This window comes from Leuresthes tenuis, unplaced genomic scaffold (genome assembly GCF_036924035.1).
Source record: "Leuresthes tenuis unplaced genomic scaffold, fLeuTen1.0.hap1 SCAF_11, whole genome shotgun sequence".
Classification (NCBI taxonomy): domain Eukaryota; kingdom Metazoa; phylum Chordata; class Actinopteri; order Atheriniformes; family Atherinopsidae; genus Leuresthes; species Leuresthes tenuis.
In genome coordinates, this window is record NW_027325365.1 from 4,439,167 (window position 1) to 4,455,973 (window position 16,807).

General features: G+C 47.2%; 1 protein-coding gene across 1 annotated transcript; it reads left to right on the forward strand.

Moving 5' to 3' along the window:
• Positions 1–319: 319 nt before the first annotated feature.
• Positions 320–6,763, forward strand: b4galt7 (xylosylprotein beta 1,4-galactosyltransferase, polypeptide 7 (galactosyltransferase I)). The gene is made up of 6 exons (XM_072395176.1): positions 320–863; positions 3,659–3,997; positions 4,095–4,320; positions 4,988–5,071; positions 5,156–5,260; positions 6,090–6,763. The coding sequence occupies exons 1-6, from the start codon at positions 811–813 to the stop codon at positions 6,243–6,245; spliced, it is 963 nt and encodes a 320-aa protein (XP_072251277.1). The 5' UTR covers positions 320–810; the 3' UTR covers positions 6,246–6,763.
• The last annotated feature ends 10,044 nt before the right edge of the window (positions 6,764–16,807 follow it).

Below are 16,807 nucleotides of genomic sequence, written 5' to 3' on the forward strand. Positions count from 1 at the left end.
CAATAAAAAAATAATTTAAACTTTTCTAACCTTTGAAGTGACTTTTCGGGTGTATTTAAAACATTTTTTGTTGTTACTTTACTTTTTTTTTTTAAGCTCCTAATTTATCATTAAAGCGCAGATGGGCTCCTCTGAATTAACTGACAGTTTCGTTTTATATTTTTTGACACATTTTTTAATTCAGTAGATGGTGTTAATGTTTTCTGGATATATCTGTTTTTGGAAGTAAATGGACGTCTTTAGTTTATCAGACACCATTTGGCGAGCTTCTCCTTTAATAGCAAAAGGGGGAAAAATTACTCTAGGAACCTTTGGTAGCTACCGCTTCTTTTCCTACCGGATTTATATACAGGTCGGATCATACGTGAAACGGCTTCTGCGGTAGTTGCCAAGATTTAATTAGCTTAAATGACCTCCCCAACCGGTTTTTGTTCACTAAAATGGGATCAAATCGTGAACTGAAACAACAACCGACCCTCGGTTAGAAACGGTTCCGGATTTAACCGAAACTAAGGCCGAGGATTAGTGCGCGAGGACCCGGAGCGGGTGCGAGTGTGAACCGCTACATGCTACGTGTACAGCTGCAGCCTATTAGCTCCCGCGGCTAACGGGTCCAGAGCGGATCGGTTCCAGACATGAATTTTAACGGCAGACTTCGCTGAGCAGAGGCCCGGCATGGAGGACGGTCTGGACTCCGTCAGCACCCCCAAGTGAGGGACGGAGGAGGAATCGCCGCTGCTGTTTTCTCTGTTTTACTCTCTGTGGGTGTCTGAATGCGGCTGATCTGAGATCAGCTGTCAGTCGGTAAACATGATGTATTCATCTAGAAGAAAACCAGTGCTCTACTTCAAAGAGGAGAGAAGGTAAGATGGACGTTATTTTTCAGATTGAATGTACATCTTTGTGCCATGACACACGTAGAGAAAAGTTTAAAGTTTCAGATGGGAAAACAGCAGGTTATTAAATGTACAGTAAATAGCCTTATTTAACTGAAACAGAGTTTGTTCAGTTCTAAGCAGCTTTAAAGTGAATATCTGGTCTGAGCTCCTTTATTCTCCAACTCAGCCTGAACCCTCTGAGACCAGCTTTCTGTCATTTCTTTAAGGAGTCTTCAGGAATAGTTCTCCAGGCTTCTTGAAGGACATCCCAAAGCTCTTCTTTGCTGGTCTTTGTTGGATTTTTCCTCTTTCTTAAGGACATCACTTTCAGATCCTGTTCATCTGCTGTAGATAGTTTTTTAGGCCTGACACTTCTTCTTTTGTCCTCCACTTGTCCAGTTTCCTCAAATGTTTTAAGGACACACTGCACACCATGCTGAGATATGCCAAGTTTTCAGCTAATAGCTCTTTGGGAATCACCTTGTTGCTGCAGAAATCCTATTTTCTGTCGGTCAAACGGTGTTATCTTTGCTGTTTTTCATAGATGCAACTAAAGAAATGGGAACAAATGATGTGTCTTTGTGACAGGCTGCTAGTAACAAAGTGCCTAAAGATCCAATTTAAAACGGCTTCTTTGCTAAGTTGTCTGTTATGTGTCGACACAACACTGGTTCATCCCTTGAGTTAGGAGCCTTTTTTCTGCTTGAATGATTCATAGGTCAGAGGATGTTCACCACCTGGCCAAAAACAAACTTTCACCCTGGCATCATTGTCGTCACGTTGATTTCCATCCAGATTTTTATCACTTTCCACCAACATCTTGTTCATGATGATGGAGAGTCAGACTGTGTGATTGTATGTTACTTAGTTGGGAAAAATTTATTTTTATAAATCTCTTACTGACTAAAACTGAATGAAACTTAAACACACACTCGTCTCACAATTCTCTCTCTTTAAGAAATGAGATCTCTAAAGTTCCCCATCAACAGGAGAAGTGAGTAAAGCTTTTAACTTTGTGTTTTGACTAATGTTTCCCAAACTGTGGTCCAGGGACACGGCGAGGTCGATAAAGAAGCCTTCATGAGCAGCGACCCGTTTTTATTTCCTAAAGTTTCCACTTTTCTTAGGTCTTTTCTTGTTAATTTGATTTATTTTGGTGATATCTGCAGCAGTGAATCTATTCCTCAGCGTGTTATTTCCATTTCTTTGTTTGGTCAGTGAAAGCACCGTCTACATGGCAACAACCTAAAAGTCTCTTGTTTGATTTCTCTGGTTTTGTGACCTGTTATGTTAACTTTTATCTCCAGAAGTACAAACACAGAACTCCTGTGATGCACTTTTATGGTTGGATATGAGGAAAAGGCGCACGGTAGGACTGTAGTTCCTTCTCTGTTGGATTTTGAACAATCTGCTCAGTCCAGGATCTTGGAAGTTATCTCTTTATTTTGGATTTCCGGTGACAGTGAGAAGGTTTTAGAGAAAATGTCAGATGTATTTGTGGAAATTGGATTCAGCTGCTGCCTTTTGTCGTTCCTTTTGGTTTAAAACCAAAGTGTGCGCACACTGCTGCTGTGCTGAGGCGCTTTGCAGCCAAATCCATGAAGTTAATGTCGGTGAATGATCATTAAAGTTGAGTCTGATGTCGTAAAGCAGAGCAGAAGAAGAGTGTGTAAACGGAAGCTGCTTTCATTCAGGTGGACGTAAATCACATGAAAAAGGTCATGCGGTGGTTTCAGATTCATTATGATCACATGACTGCGTGATAATTGTAATGGTTACCAGTTAATTCATAATTACAGGGTCTGTTTTCAGGCAGGAACAACGTGTAGTTGTTGTTGTCTCTTTTTAAAGAGATGCTGAAGTCACGTGACGGGATCGAATATTCAGAGAGCTGCGATCAATGATTTATTGATCATTGGCAGCTGAGGGAAAGTGAATCCTCATATTATTAATATGAATAATTTCTTGTTTCTACACCTGAGATCAAAGAAGTCACTGATTTTTAAAAAAAAAAAAAATTTTAGAAAATATAAGAAGAAAATGCAGAAAAATGTCAACTTAAAAATCCAAACGTTTGAAAACTGACTGAAGTCACTGATTGATTTCCTTTGTTTGGACGAGCTGCTGCAGCTGTGGTGTGTTCAGGAGCCACAGTTTGGGAACCTTTGGTTTGCTGTTTGGATGCATGATCGGCTTTAACTCCACAAACTGTAACACGCCTGCACTCGTTTGACTGTGAAACCGCAGAGACTCTGGAGAGAAAAAACATATTTAGTGGCAGTTTAAATCCAGATTTCCAACCCACACATAATTCGGGCCAATAAACGCTGTTGAAGGGAGAAGTTCTGTCTGTCTGATCTGCCTGATTCTTCCTCGTTGATTTTGAACAGAATATTGTGCTGCATTCAGTGGATGCTGGGAAGTGGGAATTTCCAACCTGTAACTATGAAAAAGCCCCCAAAAGTTCCAGCTTCCCCCATTACATCCGTCCTAAAAACAGAAGTTGCTCTCTGAACACAGCCTCCGTTTTATTTTCCTGATCCTAGAAAACCCAAAACAGAACTTTAAAGGAACACATTTTTACTTCTTATTTGCTGTTGATGGAAAAGGATCAAAGTAAACATTGAAACAGCCACAAAAAGACTGAACCTGACGTTATTTTCAGGTTTGATTTTCCACTTCTGTCACATCGAAGGAAGCGTTGGTTCTGACCTCCTTCATCTTTTAATCGATTTACATGATGAAATGTGACAGATTCTCTTCCTCCTCCTCGTTTCCAGGCTTCTGTCGGGGAAGTGTACGATCTACAAGCTGTTCGGCCTCTGCATGGTTCTGGTGCTCGTCTCGCTGCTGTGGCTGCAGCTCAGCTGTTCAGGTGATTTGTCCTCTGGTCCTCACGAAGACCGGCACGCCCCCCGGCAGCCGCCGCCCTGCCCGGCAGACAACCAGGCATCTGTGGCGGACGACCCCTCCTGGGGTCCTCACAAACTGGCCCTCGTGGTGCCCTTCAGAGAACGCTTCGAGGAGCTGCTGGTGTTTGTCCCGTTCATGCACACGTTCCTCAACAAGAAGAAGATTCGCCACAAGATCCTCATCATCAACCAGGTGGATCACTACAGGTGAGGGCGGGGCCTGTTTTTGAGCACATCCAGCCGCCGTGAACCGGCGGAAATGAAAGTTCAGTGAAGAGTGAAAAGTTTCTTCTTGTTGTTTCAGATTCAATCGAGCGTCTCTGATCAACGTGGGCCACCTGGAGAGCGGGAACGACACCGACTACCTGGCCATGCACGACGTGGACCTGCTGCCCCAGAACGAGGCTCTGGACTACGGCTTCCCCGAGGACGGGCCCTTCCATGTGGCGTCTCCGGAGCTGCACCCGCTTTATCATTACAAGACCTACGTGGGAGGAATCCTGCTGCTCACCAAGAAGCATTACTACATGGTACAGAAGCGGTCCACATTGATGTGCATGTTCTGATCAGTTCGATCGATCCCTGAAACTTTAACCTCTCAGCGGCTCCAGATCTGCTGTGTTGAGTTTGTCGAAACCTCAGTTTTCGTTATTTAAGTTCCACTGGAGCAGATGGAGCTCGTCTGTGGTTGGTGCAGATTACAGGCTGTGGTGATCTAAGCTGCCCACCAGGTGGAGCTGTTCCTCCTGCTCCTTACCTGGATGATAGGCGATCACTTCTCCGAGTGTCTCCGGTGCAAACAGACTTCTTCTTCTTCTTCTTCTTCTTCTTCTTCTTCATTGTTTTCACAGCTTGTTTGAGAGTTTGTGGCATAAAAATGACTTGTTGACTGTTTTATAAAGCGGACCACAGAGCGCATAAATTACAGCACAATCTTCTTAACGTTTGAAGCTCTGAGCAGCAGAATCACCGCAGTTTGTTCTGTTGGGTCTCAGCAGGTTTTACTCAGAATATGTTTGAACCTCAGCAGCTCTCAGCTCATCTCGCAGCTTCTTTTTCAGGCCATCACTGTGCGATTCACTCGTGTTCGGGACATTTTCTCTACAGCTTATAGAGTCAGTTAAACCCTGTGTTACCACTGCTTTATCTTGTGTTCACAGATAAGTGAAATGAAGTTTTCCTTCTGTCTGTGTGCAGTGTAACGGGATGTCGAACCGGTTCTGGGGCTGGGGCAGAGAGGACGACGAGTTCTACAGACGGCTGCGAAAAGCTGAGTTACAGGTAAGACTCTCAGACAGAAGAGAAGCTGCTCACACAAGCAGACTCAGGCTGGATCGAGCTGTAACTGGTGTTCTTCCTCTGCAGCTCTTCCGACCAAACGGCATCACGACGGGATATAAAACCTTCATCCACATCCACGACCCGGCTTGGAGGAAGAGGGACCAGAAGCGGGTCGCCTCTCAGAAGCAGGTACGACACTCGCAGATCCACCAACTTCCCAACAACGAACCGGGAAATTCTTTTGCTTTGAGCTTTTAAGCTCCAGAAACGGTGTCGAGGGGAAGCTTCAGCAGACTTCAGCGTATGAACGTAAAACCTGCAGAATTACTCCAACAACTCTCCGTCCACTGGTCGTTCGCATGAGTTTAGATTAAAAAGAATTCCTGCAGAAACATTTATTTATTGGCGTTTAAAGCTGTGCGAACAGCGTCACGAAGCTTTAACGTTTCATGTTGCCCGACGGTTAATAATTCCACTTAATGATCGAGTACTGCACTAAACAGGAACCATGATCGCTCAACTCTGTGGTGACGCAGAGCAGCAAAGCCTGAGCGAGTTCAACAGCTAAAGAAATATGGATCCATGCAGGAGTTCTGCCAGACCCGGCATTGAGGGGCTCCTCCTAGTCTCCGTCTTTTCCCTTTTGATTTCCCTGATCTTGTACACGTTACAAGTCGATGTTACATTTTAACGTGTAGTTTTGCGACGGTACCAGCATGGATCGGCCCGGCCCGAATACGTGTCACAGGCACATCCGTGATGTTCTGATCCATAAGTACAACACGCCATGTTTAATTCTGAGTTTAGGATATTTAATAAAGCGTGTAACCGGTGCTTTATTGAACATCACGGCAGCCACCTCCTCTACTCATCCTTTGGCTGCCATGGCAACCACAGTTGGATCAACTCGACTTCGGTTCTTTGTGGAACACATTGGTTCAGATTTTTGCAGTTGTAATGACACAAAGTCCACTCTCAGCCCCAGAAAGTGTTAAATTCTTCCTCCTCCTCCATGCAGGAGCAGTTTAAGGTGGACCCTGAGGGGGGGCTGACGAACCTTCGGTACCAGGTGGAGTCCCGGCAGGAGCTGACCATCAGCGGCGCTCCCTGCACCATCATCAACACCAAACTGGAGTGCGACCAGAGTCAGACGCCCTGGTGTCTCCTGGGTTAGAGGGCGACTGGGTTTGTTGTCACGGCGATGGTAATGTTTGGTTGACCGGCAGCTCTGCTGGATCTGCAGCCGGAACAACCAAACATGGCTGTTCTGGAGTCATCTGGACCGGTACGAACTGAGGATTGAGAACAGACTTTTCAGGTACGATAGACTATAGAACTGCTGGTTGTTCAGGGCGCCGGATAAAAAGCTCCTGACGGGCGTGGCAGCCTTTATGTTCTGGGTGCTCTCTCAGAAACCTGCTGTTAAAGGATCCGAACTTTAAGCCGGCGCTTTGAGGTGCTTCGGCCTCGTACTGTAACTCCACACAGGCAGGTTTTTAGCTCTTCATCATGTTTGAAATAAAACTGATCCGTCAGAACTTGTTCAGGACGTCCGAGTCGTTTTGTTCCACCTGCTGTTAAAATGTGGCGCCCGCTTCTAAAGTCGGTCTGAAGGCGCCGAACGTTGTTATGTTCTTCTCTCTAATGTGTCCCAGTGTGGAGTTAAAGGTGTAGACGTAACGACTCTGACTGCTGTGTCTCAGCATTATTTCTTCAGTTTCTTTTAATTTAAAAAAGATAATAAAGTTTCTGACTTCCAGAACGCGTTTGTTTTCTTTGGTGAACGCAGCTCCATCCACCGCGACCACAGCACCGGCAGCGTGAAACGAGCTGCTGAGGTTCTGTTGACAGCCTTCTGTGTTTTTCATTAGCAACACATGGAATTTGCACAGGAACAGAAGAGCACTTTGGTAAACCTCAGTTATTTCCTGTCCGTTCTCATGAGGCACAGAGACTTTCCACATAACTCAGTTTGTTGAAATCAACACTCGGGTTCAGCGACGGTTACCGCCCGTCACGAGCGATCTGCTGCCGTAGGCGGCGATGAGCCTCCTCTCGGGCTGACCCGTTTCCTCGTGGACGGCTCAGCTCGTGGCAGATTGGAGCGGTAAGTTTGACGTCTTTACAGCTCTTCCTCTGTGGTTATTCTGTTGTTACTGCCTTCATCAGAATCAGAGCCGTGATGTCATAACAGTAAACGTAGAAGAAAAACAAACAGGAAGTAGAGATTAAAAGGTCAATCAAAATGTATATAAATTTTTGCAGCCTGTCCCACACACACTCAGCCTCATGAGGTCACCTGCAGCCTGTCCCACACACACTCAGTCCTCGTGAGGTCACCTGCAGCCTGTCCCACACACACACTCAGCCTCATGAGGTCACCTGCAGCCTGTCCCACAGACACTCTGCCTCATGAGGTCACCTGCAGCCTGTCCCACACACACTCAGTCCTCATGAGGTCACCTGCAGCCTGTCCCACACACACTCAGTCCTCATGAGGTCACCTGCAGCCTGTCCCACAGACACTCAGCCTCATGAGGTCACCTGCAGCCTGTCCCACACACACTCAGCCTCATGAGGTCACCTGCAGCCTGTCCCACACACACTCAGTCCTCCTGAGGTCACCTGCAGCCTGTCCCACACACACTCAGTCCTCCTGAGGTCACCTGCAGCCTGTCCCACACACACTCAGCCTCTTGAGGTCACCTGCAGCCTGTCCCACACACACTCAGTCCTCGTGAGGTCACCTGCAACCTGTCCCACACACACTCAGCCTCATGAGGTCACCTGCAGCCTGTCCCACAGACACTCGGCCTCATGAGGTCACCTGCAGCCTGTCCCACAGACACTCAGCCTCATGAGGTCACCTGCAGCCTGTCCCACACACACTCAGTCCTCCTGAGGTCACCTGCAGCCTGTCCCACACACACTCAGTCCTCCTGAGGTCACCTGCAGCCTGTCCCACACACACTCAGTCCTCATGAGGTCACCTGCAGCCTGTCCCACAGACACTCAGCCTCATGAGGTCACCTGCAGCCTGTCCCACAGACACTCAGCCTCATGAGGTCACCTGCAGCCTGTCCCACACACACTCAGTCCTCGTGAGGTCACCTGCAGCCTGTCCCACAGACACTCAGCCTCATGAGGTCACCTGCAGCCTGTCCCACACACACTCAGCCCTCGTGAGGTCACCTGCAGCCTGTCCCACACACACACACTCAGTCCTCGTGAGGTCACCTGCAGCCTGTCCCACACACACACACTCAGTCCTCATGAGGTCACCTGCAGCCTGTCCCACACACACTCAGCCTCATGAGGTCACCTGCAGCCTGTCCCACAGACACTCAGTCCTCCTGAGGTCACCTGCAGCCTGTCCCACACACACTCAGCCTCATGAGGTCACCTGCAGCCTGTCCCACACACACTCAGCCTCATGAGGTCACCTGCAGCCTGTCCCACACACACTCAGCCTCATGAGGTCACCTGCAGCCTGTCCCACACACACTCAGCCTCATGAGGTCACCTGCAGTCTGTCCCACAGACACTCGGCCTCATGAGGTCACCTGCAGCCTGTCCCACACACACTCAGCCTCATGAGGTCACCTGCAGCCTGTCCCACACACACTCAGCCTCATGAGGTCACCTGCAGTCTGTCCCACAGACACTCGGCCTCATGAGGTCACCTGCAGCCTGTCCCACAGACACTCAGTCCTCCTGAGGTCACCTGCAGCCTGTCCCACACACACTCAGCCTCATGAGGTCACCTGCAGCCTGTCCCACAGACACTCAGCCTCATGAGGTCACCTGCAGTCTGTCCCACAGACACTCGGCCTCATGAGGTCACCTGCAGCCTGTCCCACAGACACTCAGTCCTCCTGAGGTCACCTGCAGCCTGTCCCACACACACTCAGCCCTCATGAGGTCACCTGCAGCCTGTCCCACACACACTCAGCCCTCGTGAGGTCACCTGCAGCCTGTCCCACACACACACACTCAGTCCTCATGAGGTCACCTGCAGCCTGTCCCACACACACTCAGTCCTCATGAGGTCACCTGCAGCCTGTCCCACACACACTCAGCCCTCATGAGGTCACCTGCAGCCTGTCCCACACACACTCAGCCCTCGTGAGGTCACCTGCAGCCTGTCCCACACACACTCAGTCCTCGTGAGGTCACCTGCAGCCTGTCCCACACACACACAGTCCTCGTGAGGTCACCTGCAGCCTGTCCCACACACACTCAGCCCTCGTGAGGTCACCTGCAGCCTGTCCCACACACACTCAGTCCTCGTGAGGTCACCTGCAGCCTGTCCCACACACACACAGTCCTCATGAGGTCACCTGCAGCCTGTCCCACAGACACTCAGCCCCCATGAGGTCACCTGCAGCCTGTCCCACACACACTCAGCCTCATGAGGTCACCTGCAGCCTGTCCCACACACACTCAGCCTCATGAGGTCACCTGCAGCCTGTCCCACAGACACTCAGTCCTCCTGAGGTCACCTGCAGCCTGTCCCACACACACTCAGCCTCATGAGGTCACCTGCAGCCTGTCCCACACACACTCAGCCTCATGAGGTCACCTGCAGCCTGTCCCACACACACTCAGCCTCATGAGGTCACCTGCAGCCTGTCCCACACACACTCAGCCTCATGAGGTCACCTGCAGTCTGTCCCACAGACACTCGGCCTCATGAGGTCACCTGCAGCCTGTCCCACACACACTCAGCCTCATGAGGTCACCTGCAGCCTGTCCCACACACACTCAGCCTCATGAGGTCACCTGCAGTCTGTCCCACAGACACTCGGCCTCATGAGGTCACCTGCAGCCTGTCCCACAGACACTCAGTCCTCCTGAGGTCACCTGCAGCCTGTCCCACACACACTCAGCCTCATGAGGTCACCTGCAGCCTGTCCCACACACACTCAGCCTCATGAGGTCACCTGCAGCCTGTCCCACAGACACTCAGCCTCATGAGGTCACCTGCAGCCTGTCCCACACACACTCAGTCCTCATGAGGTCACCTGCAGCCTGTCCCACACACACTCAGCCTCATGAGGTCACCTGCAGTCTGTCCCACAGACACTCGGCCTCATGAGGTCACCTGCAGTCTGTCCCACAGACACTCGGCCTCCTGAGGTCACCTGCAGTCTGTCCCACAGACACTCGGCCTCCTGAGGTCACCTGCAGCCTGTCCCACACACACTCAGCCTCATGAGGTCACCTGCAGCCTGTCCCACACACGCTCAGCCTCGTGAGGTCACCTGCAGCCTGTCCCACAGACACTCAGTCCTCATGAGGTCACCTGCAGCCTGTCCCACACACACTCAGCCTCATGAGGTCACCTGCAGCCTGTCCCACAGACACTCAGTCCTCCTGAGGTCACCTGCAGCCTGTCCCACACACACTCAGTCCTCATGAGGTCACCTGCAGCCTGTCCCACAGACACTCAGCCTCATGAGGTCACCTGCAGCCTGTCCCACAGACACTCAGCCTCATGAGGTCACCTGCAGCCTGTCCCACACACACTCAGTCCTCGTGAGGTCACCTGCAGCCTGTCCCACAGACACTTCTGTTGTTTTGAACCCTCGGTGCTGCTCGGTGGTTTTGGAGGCTGGATCCTCGCTCTGCCTCACATGATGGATGAGCTTCAGCTCGTCGTCTTGCTCGTTTGTCGCTTCTGGTTCAGTTAGTTTCCACACATTAGCTCAGCTTCTCTCAGCCGTGTTTGGCTCCCTTAAGGCCCCCTGAAACCAACTCAGAAAGTACGGCTCTGGATTTTGGGGAACGAGCCGAAGCCGGCGACAGAGACAAAGAGACGAAGATGGGGTGAATCTACACCTCCCCCCCGTGAAGCGTTTCCCCTCGGGGTGCAATTTTCACCTTTTGTTGGAGGCGATGGAAAAGAAACACCTCCACACTGCCACAAATAGACCCCAGCAGCACTCTGCCTGCAGCTTCCTGCTAATTTTTTAATTCCCCACTCAGTGATTATGGAGCTTTATCTCAGCCACGATACCAAAGAAAGGAAATTGTAAAGCGATGATCTGGAGAGCCGGGCGCCGTCGTTCACACGTATGTAAAGACTTTGAGGCTCAGGAGCAGATGTGATGCCAACACTTAATTTTCAGCCTTTCTTAATGAACGTGGGGGATTATGCTTCTATTATGGAGCAATTAGCAAAAAATAAAAGATAATCTTGATGGCTGAATGCCTGCAATCATAATCACTACATGACTAATAAAACACAGAGGGACCAGGAAGAGTCAAAACACAAGCTAATGGATCAGCTGCTGGTTTTTTTACGCCTGCAGGGCTGTTCAGAGACGCTCAGCAGAGTATTAGATCTGTTTATTCAGACGTTTGTATGTCCGTGTCCTCCTGTCTGATGCAGAGTCTGAATCTGAGTAGATATCAGCATTTTTATAACCGTAAACATCGAGGAATGTGTTCCTCACGTGTCTCTTAATGTTTCCTCCGTGTTAGGCTGTAGTCTTCCTCAGAGCTGCACAGGAGGCTGCAGACACCGACATACCGTCACATCATTTTCACCTGCACAACACTTGTTACCAGGCGGCAGAAATAGAGGAGGCACGGCAGCCTGCGTGCCAGAGTAAGGAAGAGAGTCTGTCAGTCTGTGCAGGTTAATGCTCAGAGGTGCAGAATGTTCTGCAGCCTGAGGACGAGAACCGAAGGCCAGCTGTAAAAGTTCCTCCTGCTCATTGTGACCACGACCTGAGAACCTGAACTAAACAGTTTGAGAGTTTTTCAACTAGGTGTCCAGAGATTAAACAGTTTAGAAATGCAACATCAATGACAGACAGGTTTGTGCTGATCCAGCCCTCATTTCTTTATGTTTTCAGTAAAACAGGAAATAGTTGCAGTGATTTATTGAAATATGGTCACACATAGATACAGTAAATAAGGCAGAAACAGAGTTTATTCTGTTTTAATGAGCTTTACAGTGAATTTTTGGTCTGAGCACCTTTATTCTTAAACCCTCTTCTCTTAAGTCACAAATCCCTGAGGACAAATCAGTCCCATTTATAATAATCTTCATGTTAATCTACTACTTTTAACATCATTGGTGAAGATAAAGAGAAGAGGATCCCAACAGCCACCCTGAGGGACACCACAGGGTGTCAGTGAGCCCTGACCTGAAAAGGATCTCATGTTGGTCCCTTCACAGTCTGACGGCCTTCAGAAAGGAAAGGAAAGAGGAGCCAGAGCCGTGTTTTCTTCTTAAAACTCCTCGTCTGTCCCACAGTGGAGCTGCAGCTTTGTGCAGGTGAGCAGGTGATTGATCACTGATTGATCATCCCATAAACACTCTGGTAGGACAGACCCTTTTTACGTCTTGAAACAATTTCTAAGAGTATGATTTGGACCAAAATGAATCTGATATTTCCACATTTTCGTGCTCTGCTGCTTGTGGTGTTTCTGTGTGAGAGTGTGTCGGCATCAGTCCACCTACAGATGGCCGGGCTCTCGCTCGTCTGTCACACTGTGATTGGCCGCTTCACTGCTGCTGCTGGAAGCTTCAGTACTGAATCTGACAGACATTTCACATGACAACACATGCACACAAACCGGGTGTGCAACATGTACATCTGAGCAGCAGAGCTGCTCTGAACACCTTCAGGAGCCTCGCAGGATTAGTCATGAAATCACCAATAACTCCTGATTAAATGCTTTAAATCGCATTCAATTTCTGAATAAAATACCAAACTAACATCCAATTCCAAAAGAATTTAAAATAACTAAACCAGAGGCAGCACACAGAGTCGATTGAAAAAGAAAGTACACCCTCTAAGGTTTTACACAAGAGGACATTTAAAGAATCACTTGTTCCTCAGCAGGTGTTAAAACTCAGTAAATCCAACCTCAGAGGAACAACAACTCATGACATATTACACTGTGTCATTATTTACTGAACAGGAACTAAAACACAGAAGCAGTGTGTGAAAAACTAAGTGAACCCCTCATCCAGCAGCTTGTAGCAGCAGCTTCAGCAGCGGTAGGTGCAGTAATGGTTTCCTGTGTGACGTTATCAGTCCCTCTCATGGTTCTGGAGGAATCTTGGCCCACTCTTCTCTCCAGCGTTGCTTCAGCTCATTGAGGTTTGCAGCACTGGTTTATGCACATGCATTCAGATGCAGCTTTGCAAACCTAAGCTGTGCTGCCATGTTCTTTTTAGAGAGAAGAGGCTTTCTCCTGCAGCCCTTCCAAACAAGCCATCCTTGTTCAGTCTTTTTCTAACTGTGCTGTCATGACCTTTAACCTTTAACATGCTAACTGAGGCCTGTGGAGTCTGAGATGTAGCTCTGGGCTTTTTCACCTTGGGGTGAACTTGCTGGGACGTCCACTCCTGGGAAGATTGACAGATGCATAAAGCTTCACAGACCTCAGATTAATTTATTACCATTCCCATAAGCTCCACTGAGTATGTGCCCGTTGTTAAAACAAGACCTGTTTGTGATCAGTGCATTTTTAACACGTTGTCACTGTAAACTCTGATCTGTTGTGCTGATGCAGAAACTAAGCGTGAGTCAGTCGGTGACCACTGGAGGGCGCTGTGACGTTTGTTATGAGCACTCAGTCACACTAATCTGAGTTTTTACTTCACAATCACACCTTTGATGCTCTTCACCTGCAGAAAAACACAACATAAAACCAGCAACTCTGGATCGCACAGATTAAGTCTCCCAAATCATGTTTTAATTATAGAAGACAGACGACTGGTGAAGCATTTCCTGAGATAAACTTTACGAGCTTGTGTTGCTTATTTTTTAGATTTAATACTGTAAATATTAATGAGTGAAGAGCTGACAGAGATGATTCATGTCCATCTGTTTCATCAAAAAACTGGACAGATTTGAACTCTCGCTCCATTTTCTTTTGAAAGTTGAGGATTACAAATTTATGCTTGTGCATTTTAAAACTATTACCTTTTAAAATCAGCCTTTTATGATATGATTCAGTTACAGGAAACGGTTACACCCCAAAATGTTTCTGCTCAGAGTGGTCGTCTTCAGCCTTATTCAACAGAGCAGCTGTGTTTCAACTGTGAGGCGATTTTATGAAAAATATTTCAAATGTCTTTACAGAAAATGGTCGTCAGGCTCGTTTCAGCCGGCCGGTTTGAGGTGAATTATTGCTTTTTATTCTGAAACACATGAACTGATTAGGAATTTCAGATAGTCCAAGTCATTTTTCTTCCCTAAACAGACTCGATAGAACCTCAGAAACTATCTTTTGTTCAGCAGGATGTCAGATATGATGAAATCTTTTCATTTAATATTGATGTTTTTATCTCCTGTGACATTTCAGACGTGTTGTCATTAAGTGAATATAACAAAAGGGATGTTACTGAATGGTTTGTGAACTGTAGCTTTGAACACGTTGTTGGTGTCAGAACAGACCAGATTTTGACACAAAGTTGGAGCTGGAAGCGTCTTTGAGGTGTTTTTATTGATGGAAGTACCACGAGCACACTGACAGGATGGAATGTGTCCAATAACACCATGTTGATGTGTGGAGAAATGTATTGACTTTGTATTTAATGACAGAAGTCGGAGCTTTTTGAATGGAAATCATTGAAAACGGATGTTTTTGGAACAACACCTAGTGGTCATCAGCGGTATTGCACTTAAAGGCACTTTAAGGCTGAGTGGCCACGAACAATGTGTGGTCACCCATGCATAATTCATATGTATTTTATGACATTTTACACCATTAGAATAACCCGACAGGGTGCCATCCTCTCCCAGAGGAACTACAAAAATGTGTCTTAACACCTGACGTGATTTTTATGAGAGCAGACCATCATCCTGTTCAAAGGGTGAAGGAAAAAATTCAATCCTGAATGAATCAAGTGGACGTGGAAGATCCTGAGTCGATTGATAAATCCCAAAAACTGACTTTCTAAATGTTAATAAAGATGCTGGAAGGCACCAGGCTGGACTTTGAGAAGGCAGTGAATCACCTGGTTATACGAACATTAAAAGCTTGATTCGGCTTCTCTGAAACTGAACTAAAATATTTTTGGAAACGTGAGAATCCACCAATTCTGTCGCAGAGTTTATTTTATCCTGTCACTGAGAACCAGGGCTTTCCTCACTATGTTACCCAGCAACAGAGGATGTAGCCGCTCAGAATATGTTGACGTCTGTATTAACTTGAGATGAGTTTTCTGCCACAGGCACTTCTCTCTTTTCCAGCTGGTTCTTTTTAGTCTGGAGAAATCTGTTGGTGAATGTAAGCTGGCAATTTTGTTTTTAAAAGATAAGGAATCATGGATAATTGCTTTGAAAGCACCACATAAGCACAGAAAAACGCAGAGAAGCATCAGTAAATATCTTATAATCGCTTTGAATCATTATCAGATCATGAGGTGCCCGGAGATTCCTGTTAATGCCAAAGTTAAAGATTCAGTATGAAACTTTAGGTTCATGATTGGCCTTGTTTCCATTTCCATCTAAGGAGAATAAACGTGAAAACAGCACAATTTTGAGTCTTTTAGAAAATTAAATCTAGCAAAAATAAAACGGGAACATTATATCAGGGAATAAGATGATTTCTAGCCTTCATGTTTGGGTCACAAAATACCAAAAAGAGGAGCTTCTGGGGACCTCACAAGGCAAAAAGGGCCTTTTTGGGGGGAAAATTCTTTTCTCCTACCTTAATGGAAGGTTATGCAGACACTTTTTCACTTCAGTTGGTCTGATGGAGGCAGTAACATTATTTGTTTGGATTAGAAGTAGAAACTACTTGGTTTGGCCTAAATTAGATTATTTTAACAACGACCCGCTAACCTTAACGGACGCCGTTTGCCTTGTTGACATGTGAGCATGACCGTTGTTTAGGATTTGAAATTGAAACCTATTGGTTTGGGTTATGAAACCTCATGATTAGGACTGAACTTACTTCTACTCGACTACACCACCGTCATGTTGAACGGACGCCATTTTCACACTTTAAAGTGTCACGACGGAACAGAATTACCGGTTGTTATTGGCAGCATAAATTAATCACTCATGGGATCATTTTTTGGGTGGAGGACTGTTCTCCACCAGTTCTTAAAAGGAATGTTGACATATTTTGGCATGTTTTTTGCTCTTTGGCTCCCCCTACAGTTGTTTGATGTATCACCGCTGTGATAAAACCTAATCTCCGTATCAGCCCTGCACATGAAGCTATTGTCATATGGAAGAGGCCACAAAAATGTCAAGTGACCATAGAGCAAAATATTGTGGAGCCGGGCTGCAGACTCTGGGTTGTTTTGGATTTAATGCAGACCTTTTTGAAAGATATAAGATCTAAGAAATGCATTTAGATGATTGGTGTGACAGTTGAGACCTGAGCTGCAGACTCACCGTAAAGCTCTGTGTTTACTTGTGTTTATGAGTGTGTAGGAACTTGCAGAGTCTACAGTACGTCTCTCACTGTGTCTTTTCCCTTCCCTCCCTCCTGTAAATCCTGTGTCTCTGGCCGCCAGCGGCCCAGCGCTGAGTTATGACATTTTTGGCATAGCTGAGCTGCAGGTGAAAACATGTCGCTGTGAAATGCAGTTTAACTAATGGTTCACCTCCTGCAGCAATTTGTCCTCCACAAGAAACATAAATTACCATTTAGGAGATGACTGTAGGCCCGCGGCACCTCAAACGCTGAGTGACGGCTTGGGAGAGGACGTCAGCAGTTCTCAAAATGAGGTCTGCAGAGCCCCAGGGGTCCCTG